Below are 15,929 nucleotides of genomic sequence, written 5' to 3' on the forward strand. Positions count from 1 at the left end.
TTTTATGTCTCTAGGTTACTGCTGCGATCTCAGTCTGGGAGGAACCTTCCCTGGCTAATGGCTGTTGTCAGTTTAGTTTCTAATACATCCTTACTACTGGCTTCCTTGTAGGTGCCATCAGTCCTACAAGTGGCAGTGAAGGGTGGGATACTGACAGTAAAGGGTGGGAAGCTTGCAGTGCTGCTGCCCACATTGATCCTGCTGTGTTGCTGAAACAAATGAGAACAGGTCTTCACTTCCCAGGGTTGACTATCCAAATGGAAGCACCCCTCTCAAGCCTGTTTGCATTGTCTTGAGCAGCAAACCTGCCAGCGACTGACTCTTGAGGCAAAATAATCCCCAGAGTGTGATGGCCTTTTTGAATTCACTGAGACAAGCAACAACCATCAGTGCAATTCAAAGGATGGTGTCTTAAAAGAGCTTGCTCATTCTCTGCGTGGTAATGAAGTGCACTGCTCTGTACATGAAGAAAAGGGTGAGCAGCTTTTATGCCTCAGGACACTACCTGCTCCCTGCAGGGGTCAGCAAGACGTATTTGCTCTGTCTTGGAGAGCACAGCTCTAATAACAAGAGATTTTATGCCTTCTATTTATTTTCCACTGAAGTGTTAAGGCCTGAGCTCCACAAGAGGCAAGGTATTAGCCCTGATGGCCCAGTGAAGGTGCTGTATTCTGCATTCCCATGTCCACTCTTTAATTGGATTAGCTTGGGGTTTGACTGGGACATGAAAGTGGGTTATCTGCTCTCTTCTGTGCTTTACGGGGACACAGAAAGCTTTTTGTGAGTCATGATCCAGTCTTATTGTGTCTGTTCCAAGGTAGTCATCTGACAATTATACAACTCATTATCTTTTCTGTTGTCAAAAGTAAAAGCAGAGCTAATAGAGCAAGAGCAGAGCTCTCTGCAGGTTCAACCTTTGTGTGGCTACCACCTGGGTCCCTGAGGAACTGAGGAGGTCATTAAGTATGAACTGAAGAGACCAAAGGGCTGGATGTTAATATCATGCCTGAGCTTCATACTGCATAAAACTACATAAAGCTCAGTATCTCAGAAAGTACAGCTTGTACTGGGGTTATCTCACAGTCCTGCCAAAGGAAGCCTTCCCCTTTCTGGCTCAGAGATCCTTGTGTGGGGTAGAATTGATGGATTAATGGCATTCTTTCCGTACCAGGAGTGCTCGCAGGTGCTTGCAGAACCATAGCAGGACAGAGCTGAGTGCATGGTTTTAGAGAAAACTACAATACTTTATGCCTTACTCTATTAGGATTCCAAAAAGGAAGGAGTGAGAGTGATTAACCGTCAGTGGCTACGGTTTGAAGTGTACCAAGCTGGTCATTCCTGACTTAAAGCAGTACCAAATCAGTAGTTACTGATGAAGACTAGGGCCATACCTTTACTCTTCTGTTGATCTTACCCTGCCTGATGATGACACAAGCATTCAATTCCAGCAGTGAAGTGATGAGTGGTGGCAATGTCAGCAGATGGGCAAATCCCTGGAGTTGGAGAACCCCAGTGAATGCCGTAGCTTCTCTGTACCAGGAATGACAGCAGGTAGTGGGCGATGTTTTCATGTCTCAGTATTGTTCATCCTTGTTGAGCTGTGGATTAACAGTGTTACCAGATCCGGTTCTGCATAGGGGAGTTTGGCTCTGGTAGTGGCATCACAGTGTTCTGTGGGATCTGGCCACTGGTAATGATTAAACTTGATAGGGGTAAATAAATGGATAATAATAGATAGCAATGATGTTAACAGACCTTTTGGCAGCCCCTCCTCATGGCTTTCTTGCTTCATGCTGGTAGAAGAATCATTGCAGTGCCACAGGTAATGCAGCCACTGAGCTGTGGTTTACCCCTTCACAGAAAGCAGCTGAACGTAGAGAGAATGAATGTCCTCTTTCATTGAAAGGGAAAAAGAATGTCATTAGCTTGGGATTTTCCTGGAGAAGGCCTGTTGAATGAACAAAGGATTCCTTGAGACCCGAGTGCGCTGTTCCGAGACCTGCATTTGCTGGTGGGCATTTTGGGGCATTTCTAGAAAGAAAGGGGAACTCTTCCCAAGTACATCACCTGCAGAACATGGTGCTCCAAAGAGTTTGCTCTAGACTATGTGCTCCAAAGCACACCTATCTCACCTGGAATATAGACTCTTGTTGTCTGTGGAATTCAGGGGGTTATAGATATCCAGAACGCAGTGATCTGCTCACCAGCAGTCACAACTGCCTGACAGGAGGATGGAGCTAGGAAGGGGCTGCTCTCTGCTCCCAAGGGATGGGACAAGAGGAACCGGCCTCAAGCTGCACCAGGGCAGGTTTAGATGGAGCTGAGGAACAATTCCTGCCCCAAAGGGTGCTCAGGCATCGGAACAGGCTGCCCAGGGCAGTGCTGCAGTCACTGTCTTAGATGGGAGAGCTGTCCTAACTGGGTATGTGCATAGTAACGTGCCTCCCTTTCCCTCTTGTCATGTGAATAGGGATGCTGGAGGATACAGAGGAGTTTGTACGATGCTGAGGGGTCTGCACTGGGAAAGCTTTTATGACTTCCTAACGGGAGAAGGTCAGGAGAGAGCTGCAGGGACCAGACGGTGTTTATGTGACCTATTGGGAGTACTGACTGGGATGCTGAGCGGTTTTCTGGGCCGCTCATACAAACAGAGCATCTCGCGTGCTCGGATAGATCACCGCCGCCATCAGAAGCACCCGAGCCCCGCTCACCTGCGCGGTTTGGGTGCGAAAGGCGGGTTTTAAGGCAAAATAGGAGGGAGCATTGACTGAGCCCCTTCGGTCCCGCCGCGCCAGCAGGGGGCAGTAAGCGCGGGGGTCCCGCGGGCAGCGCGGCGGCGGTGGCGGGAGGAGGGCGAGCGCCCCCGCCTCCCCCTTCTCTCTTCTCCCCCCCCCCCCCGCCCGCCGCCTCCTCACGGGGACCCGGGTTCGCGGCGCCCCGCGGCCGAGCGGCGCGGGGGGGAGCGGCGGCGGCCGCAGGATGCAGGCGGGGCGGGCGGCAGCGGGCTGCCGTTCCCGGGGCGGGCAGCTAGAGAGCAGTGCAGGGAGCGGAATCCCGGCCGAGGAGCCCGAGCAGCGCGGCGGCGGCAGCAGCAGCGGCGGCGGCGGCGGCAGAGCAGCTCCCTTCCTGTCGGGGGCGGCTCTGGGCCGGAGGCCGTGAGAGGAGCCGAGCGGCGGCGGAGGCCCGGGCCGGCTCCCGACCGCTGCTCCCCTCCTCCTTCTCCCATGGCGGAGACTAAGATCATCTACCACATAGACGAGGAGGAGACGCCGTACCTGGTGAAGCTGCCGGTGCCGCCGGAGAAAGTCACTCTGGCCGATTTCAAGAATGTGCTCAGCAACCGGCCCGTGCACAGCTACAAGTTCTTCTTCAAGTCCATGGACCAGGATTTCGGGTGAGCGGACCCGGGCCCTGCCCCTCCTCTGGCCCCCCTTCCCCGCGCCCCTTCCCGCTGACAGCCCGAGGGGAGGTCTCTCCGCCTCCCTCGGCACCTGCTTCGCTGCCGGCGGCTCGGCTGCAGCGTGGGGCCGGGCTCCGGGCTCCCCGCTCCCCGCCGGGTGCGGCCCTGCACGCTCGGCGCTAGGCCCCGGCCACCGGCACCCGGGCAAGCCGGCAGGGCCGCCGCTAACATGGCGGCCCGGCCCGGCCCGGCCCCTGCCGCCGCCGCCGCCTCACCCCGCGGTCGCACCGGGGGCTGACAGCGCGGCCGGAGCCTCCCCGAGGCCTCTCGGCTTGTGCTGCCCCCCCCGGCCGCTCTTCCGCCGCGGCGGGCGGGGGGTGAGCGGCCGAAGCTGGTACGGTGTGGGTGAGGCCCGGAGGGTTTGGGCCGGGAGGGGGGCTCTGGAAGGTCGGGCTGCAGAAGCGCTGGAAGGGGAGCGGAGGGGCCGGTGCGGGTGGCGGGTTGTTCTCTTGGGTGCTGAGCAGAACCACCGCTTCTTGCCACCACCACCGAGGTGTTTTGCTGCTGGGGGGGAGCAGGAGGAGACGAGGGCCAGGCTTTCAAACGACCTCTGTGACCCTGTAGGCCACATTCCGGGCTGGAGCTCGGGATATTTGCCATGGATCTCATCCCCGCACACCGATGTGGGTTGTGTGCCACTGGGCTTAGGTACAGCCCTCGTAAAGTAGAGCAATACAAATGCGTTTGACAGCTGGCCTGTCACCTCCAAATGTATTAATCCTCTTGCAGCAAAGCACTTTGTACTCGCATCCGTCACTGGCCAGGCTGTTTTACATATGTAAGTGCCTTGTCAGTGAAAAAGAGCAGGTTTGTGGGACACTAATACAGCCCTGACTAACATAACGCTGTGGCTGAGGTGTGGGGTTTATGTTTGGTGAGATAGAGCCCCAACATCCTTTTACACCTTGTGTAGCCTCTGTCTTACCCCTGAGACTCCAAGCCTTTCATGTTAATTGTGTTCTTATCCGTGGTGGAAAGCGGCTATTGTTTGTTGACATGTCTTTCTGCTGTGGCGAGCTGGTGGTGTTGGCGTGGTGCTGCAGGAGTTGTTCATGGATCGGCTTCTTCTGGGTTGTGCAGACAAGTTTCCTGGGATGCAGCTGCACACTGTTTGCTTGCAGAATGAGGGCTGGGAAACTGCCTCTCCGTCAATTCTTCCCCTTCCTCCTTCAGTGACCGGGACACAGACCCCGCTGTGGTCGTGGCCAGTCAAGCTCTGCAGTTTGTGTGGTGCAGCCTCAGTAAAGGGTGTTGGGGTTGTTGTGCCTTCAGTGCCGCCGCTGCAGAGATCTGGTGCTAGGAAACATCAACACGTGGCACACACTAGGAGCTTCTCTAATGCCTTTGGGCTGTTCCTAAGCTTTGCCCAGGGAACAGGGTAGTCCTATGGTGGATTCTCTTCTAGTCTTGAAACCGGGATGAAAATTGTCTGTTGTTCATGTATTGCCTTGGAAATGGAGATGGGGGAAGGTGCAGGGCTGCAAGTGGGTGATGAGGATTAGGACCTGTGCGTTCTGTATCTCTTATTGAAACTGTAATCTCAAATACAGGTGCTGAATGCATCAGGGTGGTGATGCGCTGTCTTGAGACAGGTAGAACTGCACGTGGTGACTCTTGCAAGTCAATGAGCTGTCAGCCAGCTTATTGTTGCTTTTGTGTGTCAACCACATTTGTGTTCCTCTCTGAATCCTAAATACTGCTGAAAACCAGGGAATTAGCAGAAAACTCACCTGAATCTTGGCTGTCTCAGCAGGTGTTCATAGTAAAGAAGGGTTCCTTTTCATCATCTTATCTTCAAGCTGACTTTAATTGGTGTTGCAAATAGGTAAGAGGGGATGCCGTTGCCAGTAACCATAACAAAATCGTGTGTCTGATTTCTACTCCTGTGCCTGGAAATGTCCTCCAGAGAAATTCCTCTCTGCATGTTCTCTAAGTGGTCCTTGAGCGTGAGCAACGGTAATGGTTTGGTTTGAAAGGCAGTGCTGCACAGTTCTGGTCTTCCGTTGCTGCTCTATGGCTGTGTGGAGCTATGACTTGGCATGGTGACCGCTGCTTGGCAGCGTGGTTTGTCGATCCCGCTGTGGAGTGAAAAGTACTTCTTGTGTTAAGAGAGCAAATGTTTTCCTGGAGATGTGGAGCCTCCTTGAGAAGCCGGTGATCGGGAACTGACTTTGCAGTGCTGCACGTGTTGTTGTAACTAAGGCTTCCTTTCCTGGACCCTGGAATAATGTCATTAATAATAGTGTTCAAAAGCAGTGGATGTGTTGATTTGTTTCTAGCTGTGAAAGGTAGAGCTGCGAAGGGTTGGGATGGAGTTGGGTTGGGGATGTGGAGCCATGTCAAGCTGCATTCTGAAATGAAGCAGTTATGTTTTGTGTGCCTGGGGCTGAGCAACCAGCCTGCTTTCAGCTTTGCTTCTCAGAAGGTGCAGGAGAAGAGAGGTGTAGGAGTGGTATATTTCCTTCTGGATTTCTGTTATGGTTTAATTTACTGCTCTGCCTTTCAGTCTTAGTGTTACACTATCCGTAAAGCTGTGGAAAATAGACCCAGGGAGGAAGCTTCGTCTTGATTTTCCTGGTAGCATTGCTTTGACATAAACCCACTTTTCCCTCTGCCATTTCATTCTCAAGGGTGCACTAACACTTGTTGGAATGGACCTGTCTTGATTCTGCAAACCCATGTTTCCTGCTGAACTCCACGTGGAGATATGATGATGTGTTTAAGATGCAGGATGTCCAACTGGGTTCTGATTTGAAAGCTTAACCCTTGGAAGTGCTTTGTAGCTTCTGTTCTTTTCTAGTCAGTGGGAAATTAAGCAGGGACATTATAGGATCAGACCCATTGATGTGACAGCATCCACCAGCAATGACACTGAGGAGAGGTGACATTTGTGATACATGTTTTCTAGACAAGGAGCTGTGTCATCAGTTGTTCAGTTGCTTGCAGCAACTCATTCCTTCCTCTCAGGGGAAGAGCTCAGGGGTCACTTCCCATCACTGGAACTGTTGATTCTGGGGTTGCAGCCACACACAGCCCTGCAGTAATGCATAATACAGTAATGCATAATGCAGTTCTGCTGGTTCTTTGATGGCAAAATGACACTAGAAATAAAGCTATAGTTTGGGCTCTCAGACTGGAACTCTGACAAATACATAAACTGTTGGATCCAAATGATACAAAATGAATCTGTGTGAGGTTATTAATCCTCTATAAGAGGAATTTCTGACTGTCTGCTCTTAAACATTTGTTATTTGCAGAGCTTTTCATGTAAAACACTATCACAAACTTCCAAAAATGCCAAAGTATCAATGTATATGATCTGTTTGGTTGATGTATCACCAGGGAAGGAACTGCTGATGGTGTCTTTCAGTACCGTGGGATGGGAAGAGCAAGTCAATCTTAGGCTCTGCAGTCTTTATCCATCAACCACCACAGTCTGTTCTGCCATCCTCCTGGGTGAGGTTCAAGTCCTCATTCTTTCCATTGTGTGAACTAATACTCTTTTGATTATACTTCTTTAGGGAGTACTTTGAGGAGTGGCTTTTTAGGCATTCCTTTGGTATCAGCAAAAGAACTTCCTTTTAAACTGCACTTTTAGGTGCAGTTGTTCCTTGTGCAGGACTTGATTTGCTTGGTATTCCATGTGCTGAAAGCTGGCGAGCAAAATGGGATTTAAAGCAGCAGGAATCAGGTTTGGGATTATGAGCTGAATGTGGCAATCTCTGATACAAGAGGAGCATGAGAAGCACTGCTTTGTGTCTTTTCTCATGCAGGCAGTGTACCGTCTCTGTTCTCACCCTTGCCTTAAGAGTAGCCCTAACTGCGAAGCAAGGAATCCTAAGTGACAAGTGTCTTGCTATGGAGAAGGTTTGGGGTTGAGTTCTGTGCTTGGAAAACATGTTTCCATGCTTATTCAGGAATAAGGCAGCACCCTGGACAAGAGGGTAGGATTGTGCCTCTTAGGAGGACTCTGCTGTGCTGTGGAGTAGTAAGAGCATAGTTTTGGGATGGGGTTTTTTGGTAGTTATTGCAAACAGGATTTTAATGAGGTATTTTTGCTGGTGTTTTTAAGGAGATCCCCTCAAGACTAAAGAGCAGCATGAAAGGATGCCCACCTCCATACTTGTTTGAGAGCTGAACAAGCAGGTGACAGAGGCTCATATAGGTCAGTTACAGGTAGGAATTTGTCTTTTTTGAAGCAGAATAAAATGAAGGCAAGTGATTTGTATTTGCATTAGCAGATATGGAGCTGGTAGATTCATGTGCAGAGGGGGCTAAAAATAGCAGCTTAGGAAAATGATCTTTGCAGCTCTGTGACAAGGACTGATGCCCGCAGTCTGTATGGATCAGAACTAGGCAAGGGGACATTGAGGAAACTAGCTGTGTGAATGGAGAGTCAGGAATACTCCACAGACTGCAAGACCAAGATGTAGGGTGGATGTGAAGGTCTAGAAAGCACTCACAGGATTCAGGATGATGTGCAGGTTAGTGACCTGAATGATGAACAGATAGGAAGAGGTGTGCCATATAACTCTAGGCCTTGAAATATAACCAAGGTGATCTTTACAAAGCAGCCATATAGGATCTGTGTACTGGTTTTCCCATGTGCATCTCTGTCTCCTTCCTGTTTAGTCTCTTTTACCCTCAGTGTTACTGAGGGAACAGGGTGTTTTTAGGAGGGGTGAATGAGTAAGGAAGTAATTCTGTGAGGGTAGAGCTGATGGAAGCAGGAAGATCTGTGTCCTTGCAGTGTTAACCCTCTGTATTTTCTGTTATCTCAGGCTGCTTTATCAGTCAATAGATACCCAGAGATCTGAAATACAGTCAGATTGAGAAAAAGCCAGCAGTTTACTTGGACACAAGCTTAAAAAGGGTTGGCAATTTCTGCTGATAATTCACATATTTCACCATATAGATCCTTGCAAATGCCCGTGCCCTGTTTACTGAACATAACTATTGGATAGCCAGTGTGCTTGAATAGATGGGAGCAACAGTTAGGTTTCTTTTAGAGATGTTTCTTATCCTGTACCCTTTTTGGCCAGGTTTGCCTGTCTGTAGGCTAGAAAGGAATGATTGTGTAAGAGTCAGAGCTGCCTGCAGGTCAGGCTGGGACAGCTCTGATGTAAACAGGCATGGCTGACCAAGGAAATGCATGCAAGGCATGCTCCAGCCCATGGCTGAGATTCATGACCCTTCTCTCCTGCTGCTGCCAGCTTTGCTCTGGGAGGCTGTAGCAGGGTGTGTGGCAGCGCTGAAGCTCTCATTGGGACTGATCCAAAGCCTGGTGAAGTCACTGAGACTCTGTCTCTGAAATGCACTGCATCTTGAGCCAGTTTCTTGCTGAACTGTTCTGTCACGTGGACGGTCCTGGTTGGGATGTGGGACTCGCTGTGAGTGCAGTGGGAGGATGCTTTCCCCATAAACCCCACGATGGTGAAGTAGGTTGAGAAGAGAAGATGCTTGGGTTGTTATTAGTCCTTTGAGACAGGTAATAAAACTGAGTGTAGTGACTCTGGCTTTACAGTTCAGTGGGTTAGTGATGGTTCTTCCCAGCTCTCATCCCACTTAGCATGGTCTGTTGCACACTTAAATCACAGAACCAGTTAGGTTGGAAAAGACCTTCTAGGTTACTGAGCCCAACCCTTAACCTGGCACTGCCAAGTCCACCACTAAACCATGTCCTCAGGTGTCCCTAAGTTCCCAAATTTCAGCTTGATTCAATCAAATAAACTTGGAATTATGTTCTGAAAATAGGGAAGTGCTCAAGGCCAGGCTGGACACAGAGGCTTGGAGCAGCCCGCTCTCGTGGAAGGTGTTCCTGCCTGTGGCAGGGATTGGAGCTTTAAAGTCCCCTCAATCCAAACCATTCCAGGATTTATGATTACTAAGAGGAGATCCTCAACCCAAGTATCTGGATCAGCAACCACACAGAGGCCTTCCAGGAGAAGCAGAATTCTTAAGGCTGGAAGGGAGCTTTCATTAATACCTGCAGAAAGCTGCAGCCCTGTTACCCAGTGGAAGCAAATGGAGGCTTTCATAGTTAAAGCACTGTATTGAGACTTGGGAAATAGCAAATAAAATGGATTCAGCTACAGATTTAGGCTTGGACCAGCAAAGTGCTTGGAGCCAGTGAAGTGCTGAACCAAGGCCTGTGTTAGCCACTTGCCTGATGAGCATAGCCTCTATTTCTCCCAGCTTTTCCCCATTTTCCCTGTTGAAGCTTATAAACCTGCAGACTGTGCCTCTTGTTCTGCTGTTTATACAACATCAAGCACTGCTGCTTTTCTGTTTACTGACATCAGAAAGCACTATTGTAGCATCAATAATGTGTCTAAGAACACCAGCCTGAGAGACCTCAGAGCTCATACTTTGTAACCACACTAGGTTGGCTCAGACAGACCTTGCCAAGCTGATTCTGATAGCTGTCTGCAGTACAAGTCACTGCTTATTTGAACGTCCCAGCTGTAATGTAATCTAAATATTTCAAACAACCCCTGTTTTCTGCTGGAACCTGAGCACTGCTCTGCTCTCAGGGTGGAGCATGTTCTATTTATTAAGAGCTAATGCTATGAAAACATGCTAAAGGGATACATCAGGTTTGGGCTGCTTCCTGTGGCTGGTGATCTGCAGTGGGACAAGTTAGAAAAACAAGTTTCCTACTGTTCAGTTAATGAGCACCTCCACGTAGTGTATGCACAGTTTTGTTCCTCCTCTTCTTTCCAGTGCTCAGGTAGACTTGTTTTGGCTTGAGAATACGCACAAAGACTGTGCAGCTGCTGGAAACATTAACCATCTCTACAGGATTCGTGTGCAGCAACGTATGTATGGGCTTGCTGTAGCTCTGATCAGAGTTTGCCCATGAATTAGTTTGAATTAAATGGGATTTATTTAATAATAATAGTTTTTGAAAGACTGTCACCATTCTGGCCTGTCACAGGAGAGTGAGTAGCAGCCAGAGGAGATCCAGATACACAGGGAGGAGATCCATGCTCAGTGCTTTGAAACCAGCCCCAAATAGCTATGGAATAGATGAAAATTTGGAATGAAGGCATTAATTTACATACAGTATTAAAGCCTGCAGAGATTTCCATGGTATGTTTGAGCTCAGCACAGCAGCTCCTTCACTTGGATTGTGCTCACCTCTAAGCACAAGCAAGCATTTTTGCTTGCAATTCAGATTCTGCTTTAAATGCAGCCTGCTATGAGCCACCACAACTGTGTGCAAGCTGGGTAGTTACTGATTAGTACTGTCAGGGAGTCACTGAGGAGCTCTAAGCACCTATTTCAAGTGCTGTGCCACGGTGTTAGGGGGACAGGTTGACAAGGTGGTGGTTATGAAACAAGCCGGGCTGGGAACTGGGTGAGCTTTAAGGTCCCTTCCAACCCAAACCATGCTGTGATTCATTGTCCAAAGTACTCTTGTGGAGAGTGACTTGAGGTGGTGCCAGGTAAGCGTTCCCTGGACCTGTTGTGGTGTGGTCCTTTCCCTGATGCAGTGGGCCCTGTGAAGAAGCAGAACTGGAAAAGAATCAGCTCTATATTAGCATGAATAAAAGCCTAAGCCTTTACTTGTGTGTGTGACAGGGGCATGATACAGAGACTTACTTTATCTTCTACACGGTACAGAACTGCCTTAGATGTAGCCCATCAACAGCCAGTTAAAGTCTTTTGGAAGCTGTTTTCTCATCACGATTGTAGTTGGCCTGAAAATCAACGTGTTAAAAAGGTGAACTCCTAACAGAGTCTCAAGGAAGCAGCATCTGTTGCAGTAACATCTGATAGTTCGGGCTTTTCCGCTCGAGTTCATGGCAGCTCCCACTGTTTTCTGACCTTCTTTTACTTTGAGAGTATACAGAAAATTCCTTTCCTCACACACCCTCCAAACGCTGGCAGAACGATCCCCTTCTGGAGGAAAACAATGAAGAGGTCATTCTGCTGTCCAGAAACCTGCCCATCCAGGGGCTGCATCCAGCTATCTCCTGAGAAGATCCCTTTAGCTACTAAATCCTGCTTGTTTTCCCAAACTTGATAGTAACCTTGAGCTGAAAGACACCCCTTGGACTGCCACTGCCACCACGATGCCATTTTCTGATGTAATTAAGCACCAGCTCATGGTTTAATGAGTGTTTTGGGGAAGGATGTCACTGGTGATTTTGCTGATGCTGTTTCAGGGTCCCAGTCCTAAGAGGAGGCTACTGCAGGCTTGAACTCCAGTTTCTGCTGTGGAGGTTAATCAGTTGAGACAAGCTGCTGAGCAAATACAGAGGAATTTACAGTGCTTGAGGAAGGAGGGACCTAAATAGTTGCCTTATGATTGTGTTGTGGCTTATTTCCATGTGAAATGTAACTGAGGGAATAATGATCATTTTTGGTTATTTCACTGGCCTTGGTAAAGCATGAAAAGAAGATATTCAAAGCATACAGAACATGGTATTTTCCATTCAGTTGTTGGAATGAAACACTTGAAGGTAATAAGAGAACCCCTTTACCTCACCACTATGAGGGTGGGACACTGGCACAGGGTGCCCAGAGAAGCTGTGGCTGCCCCATCCCTGGCAGTGTTCAAGGCCAGGTTGGACACAGGGGCTTGGAGCAAGCTGCTGTAGTGGAAGGGGTCCATGCCTGTGGCAGGGGTTGGAGCTGGAGGAGCTTTAAGGTCCCTTCCAACACAAACCAGTCCATGATCTATGATTACGCCATTGACTTGCTATGGATCACTTGGCTCTTGGGTTTACTTTTCCCTGTTTCTTCATTCCTGAAGAAGATAACATCTCCTTGCTGAAAAGTACCAACAGGTAAAGTGAGGTTGCCATCCTTGGCTTTGTCAATAACAGAATTGGTGCAGACCGTGTGTGCCTGATCAGTGTGAGAACTGATCTGCATGGGATGTGTGTGTGTCTGCTGCAGGCAGAGGGTGACGTGATGCTGGTGGTCCATCAGCTGCTTACTAAATGGAATGTGCCTTAGGGCTGTGATAGAGGAGGTGGATCCTGAGGCCCCTCGAATCTTATAAGGATGGCATTTTTGAGTTGTAATGACCAAGGTGTGGAGTCCATCCAGTGCCATGGAAAGCTGCTGGGTTTGGGTAATTCTGCATTTAAGGTATCTCTGACTTTGGAAGAAATGTGTTATAGGGGTTGTTGAGCAATTTGTGAGGAGCAGCCCTAAAAGGGACCCGCAGATTTTGAGTTACTTCTTTATTTTTAACCTCCCTTTGCACTTCTGAGGTGTAGAAGTTGATGCATTTGGAAAATCCTTAGTAAGTAAGTGTGCAAACACTGTTAACAGCTATCTTACCGTGGGGAACCGGGACAAGAGCTCGTGTTTTAACCACTCTCGGGCTGTTAAAACCAAGCATTCATCCCATCAAGTTTAAGGGGAACAGATACTGAAATTGTCTCAGAGTAAGAGTTTTGTTAGTTAAATCCTGTCTGTAACCAGGGATATTTAAATGGATTTTCTCTGCCTTCCCTCTGGAATGTGAGCAGAAGAATGACTGCGTGGGTTGAAGCACTGGTTTGGGATTTGAGCTCCGAGTCCAATTCTCCCTCTTCCAGCTACTCTGTATTTGACCTTGAGTAAGTGATCTAGTCCCTGATATTACAACCAGTTCAACTTGTGCCTCGTTTAATTTATGGACATGAGCTGTGCCTCTGGAGGAGACTGTAAACATGTTAAAATTACATGCCTGGGAAACTTGTAAATAGGGGTTCTCATTTGGGCCTTCAGCTCTGAGCTGTAGATCACAGTAAAGCTCAGCCTTGCTGCACACTGGCATAAATGCTGAGAGCTTGCACTTGCACAAGCGTGCCACTGCAAGTGCAAGGGCTCTCCATCACATTTCTCTTTCCTTTTGTTGTGCTGAGTCCAGGAGAGGCTCTTTCTCCCCTCCCTGCCCATCACGTTTTGGCACTGATTGCAGTAGAAGTTCTTTGCCATGACCAGCTTCAGTGATTGTTCCACTTGTACCTGCGTAATATTTTCCATTGAGCTTACTGTTGTGTTTGAGTTCTTTAAATCCTATAAACAAACAAAAATGATTTGCCAATGCACAAAGAATGGAAGCACCGAAAGAGTGGGCTTGCAGGGCTTTGGGGGCTGCTCTTTAAATTGATTCATTTCCAGCTGTATTTTATGACCTTTTCAGTTTTAGACTGAAAAAAGGTGAATGGGAGAAAACTGATTGAGGCCAGAGACTTGCCTGGTACAGAGAGGAGGACGGAGGAAGGATGCAGGACAAGCTTTATGTGAAAGAGAATATGCAAAGAGGTGTCTGACTGTAATTACATCTTGCTCTTGCTGAGGAAGAAAGCCCAGTGGTAGCAAGTGATGGCAAGGTACGAGTGCTGCAGAAACATGAATATGCAGGACTCTCTGGACCAACCGTGCTGTTTCTAACCAGAGGTGCCAGTTAAACTGCTGGATTCAAGGGAGAGGTTGGATTTCTGATGTCATGGGGAGACGTGCGGGGATGCTTAGTCACTGGAGATGGTTGAGCAAGTGCAGCGCTTGCAGACGTGCTTGACAAGTTCCCCATTTCAGTCTATGCAAAAATCCTCACTGGCTTCAGTGGGACTAGAAACTAATCCTGAAATGGTACAGAATGTACCTTCCAAAGAGCTTTGGGGAGCTGGAATGAAGGTAACGTAAGTGATGGCCCTGAAGCTTGTGTGATTGCCTTTTGTGTTACTTGATTCATGATGACTCTTGCACAGTGTGTCCTGATCAGCTTGGAGTGAAGGTAATAACAGTTGTCAATGCAGAGTGAATTCATTTGCTGCTCTCAGAGCTGTTTCAGCTTGTGCTAGAGTCTCTAGCTTGTAAGGATTGCCTGTAGTGGAGATGGAAATCCTCTTCCTCACATGATACTGGGTAGATGCATCTGAGGCAGGGCAATCAAACAGTTAACGTTCGGAAGCCTGCCTGCCTGTCTTTCAGCTTGTCCCAGCAGGGGTTCCATTTCATGGTTGACATTAGCCATGCTGTTCCAGCTCCTGCCTCTTTCACATCCTGCTTTTCATCCCCCCTCCCTCCTTATGTTTTTTTAATCCATCTCTTATTCAATGTAGTTAATAAGCAAATTTGTCATCTGCTGAGTTTTGTCTTTGCTTTGCTCCCCCCACCTCCCCTTCAGACCCGATGAACACTGAGCCAGTGAATTGCAGATAATGCTGCTGTGAATTCTCCTTTGCTGCAGGGCAGCTTCGCATGTGGAGTGCCAAAGTGACTCTGGTTCCTGCGACTGAAACCAGGCACTGCAAAAAGAACTGGGAGCTTCATTCCTGACAGGAAGGGCTCATGGGTGTTGAAGCTTGAGGAGGCATCTCCCTGACAGGTTCTTTTTTGGGGGACATCTATGGCTGCTCTGCCTTGGCCTTGTCCTCTGAGTGTATCCCTGTGATTGTGAATCAGGCACTCTGAGAGCAGGCTCAGCTGTGCTGTTGTACTTTGCATTCCTACTCCTGACAGCCATAGAGAAAGGGATGCATTAGGCAGAACCTCTTCCTGTGCTTGGCAGTTTGGCTCCTATTTGCTCCAAGCTTTGTCAGGCTGTTGTAATTATCATGGAGACACGGATGTGGTGTCAGCTTGTACATAAAGCACTTGGAGTAAACCCTCATTTTTCTCATCTAGTGAGCGAGGAAGTGCCACTGTGCTCTCGTTTCCATTGATAACCACTGAGCACTAGTGAAGCTTTTGAGCTGGGTGAGGGCAGTCTAGAGAACCAAGCCCAGCCTAATGTATTTAGGGGCAGGGATTAGTGTATTGTACTAGTGCTGGATGACATCCCGGTGCTCTCTGGAATATGAGTTTTGCAATCTTGATGTACTCAATGGGAATACATCCCCTCCTCACACACACAAGGTAACAAGATGTCAGGGAGGAGGGAAAGCCTTTAAGGTGTTACAGATGTATCCTTTTTAAAGAAGAGTCTTGCTCTTTCCTTTACATGAAATAGAAGTGGAAGTAACAGAAAACAAGTGAATAGAAAATATAATCTGTCCTGGGAGTGTGGCCTGGGATACTGGATACAGGAACAAATTCATGGCGTAATTACCCAGCGAAGCCTGGCAAAGTGACTAAGGGCTGCTTCCAGCGAGTGCTTCTGGATGCAATTGGTTTTGACAACCCTGAGTCTATCACTGTCATTCCAATAAAATGTGTTGCTTCAAATTAAGCAAAATAAGACCTTTCTTCCCTTTTAGAGGCCCAGAAACTCTTGGGTCTTATTGTTCCTCTCTCCTTTTATCCTGAGGGCTTCTAGGAGCAATAGCAGTGGTGATTTGTCTCTGGATTCCAGGCTGACAAGAAGCTTTACAATATGTCAGTTAATAATTGGGGTGCTGTGAACTCTCAGCAGCAGATTGAATATCAGCAATGGAGCGTTAGAGCTCTATTTGTTTTATTCCTATGTCAGACAAATCAAGCAATGGCTTTATAGCTCTGCAGAAATGGGACATGCTTGTGA

The 15,929-nt window shown here is 48.4% G+C and overlaps 1 protein-coding gene across 3 annotated transcripts in view; it reads left to right on the forward strand.

Moving 5' to 3' along the window:
• The first annotated feature begins 2,902 nt into the window (after nucleotides 1-2,902).
• The window catches only part of DVL1 (dishevelled segment polarity protein 1), a 69,905-nt gene continuing 56,878 nt past the window's right edge, over nucleotides 2,903-15,929 (forward strand). For 2 of the 3 annotated variants that reach the window (XM_062620059.1, XM_062620061.1), the window contains exon 1: nucleotides 2,904-3,394. In XM_062620059.1, the coding sequence (XP_062476043.1) occupies nucleotides 3,225-3,394 (170 nt within the window). In that variant the 5' untranslated portion in view covers nucleotides 2,904-3,224. Of the gene's footprint in view, nucleotides 3,395-15,929 lie in introns of all 3 variants that reach the window. The other variant, XM_062620058.1, reaches the window with a different exon arrangement.

The sequence above is a fragment of the Pezoporus occidentalis genome, unplaced genomic scaffold (genome assembly GCF_034315485.1).
Source record: "Pezoporus occidentalis ecotype Australia unplaced genomic scaffold, CSIRO_AGI_Poc_V1 ctg219, whole genome shotgun sequence".
Taxonomy (NCBI): Eukaryota; Metazoa; Chordata; class Aves; order Psittaciformes; family Psittacidae; genus Pezoporus; species Pezoporus occidentalis.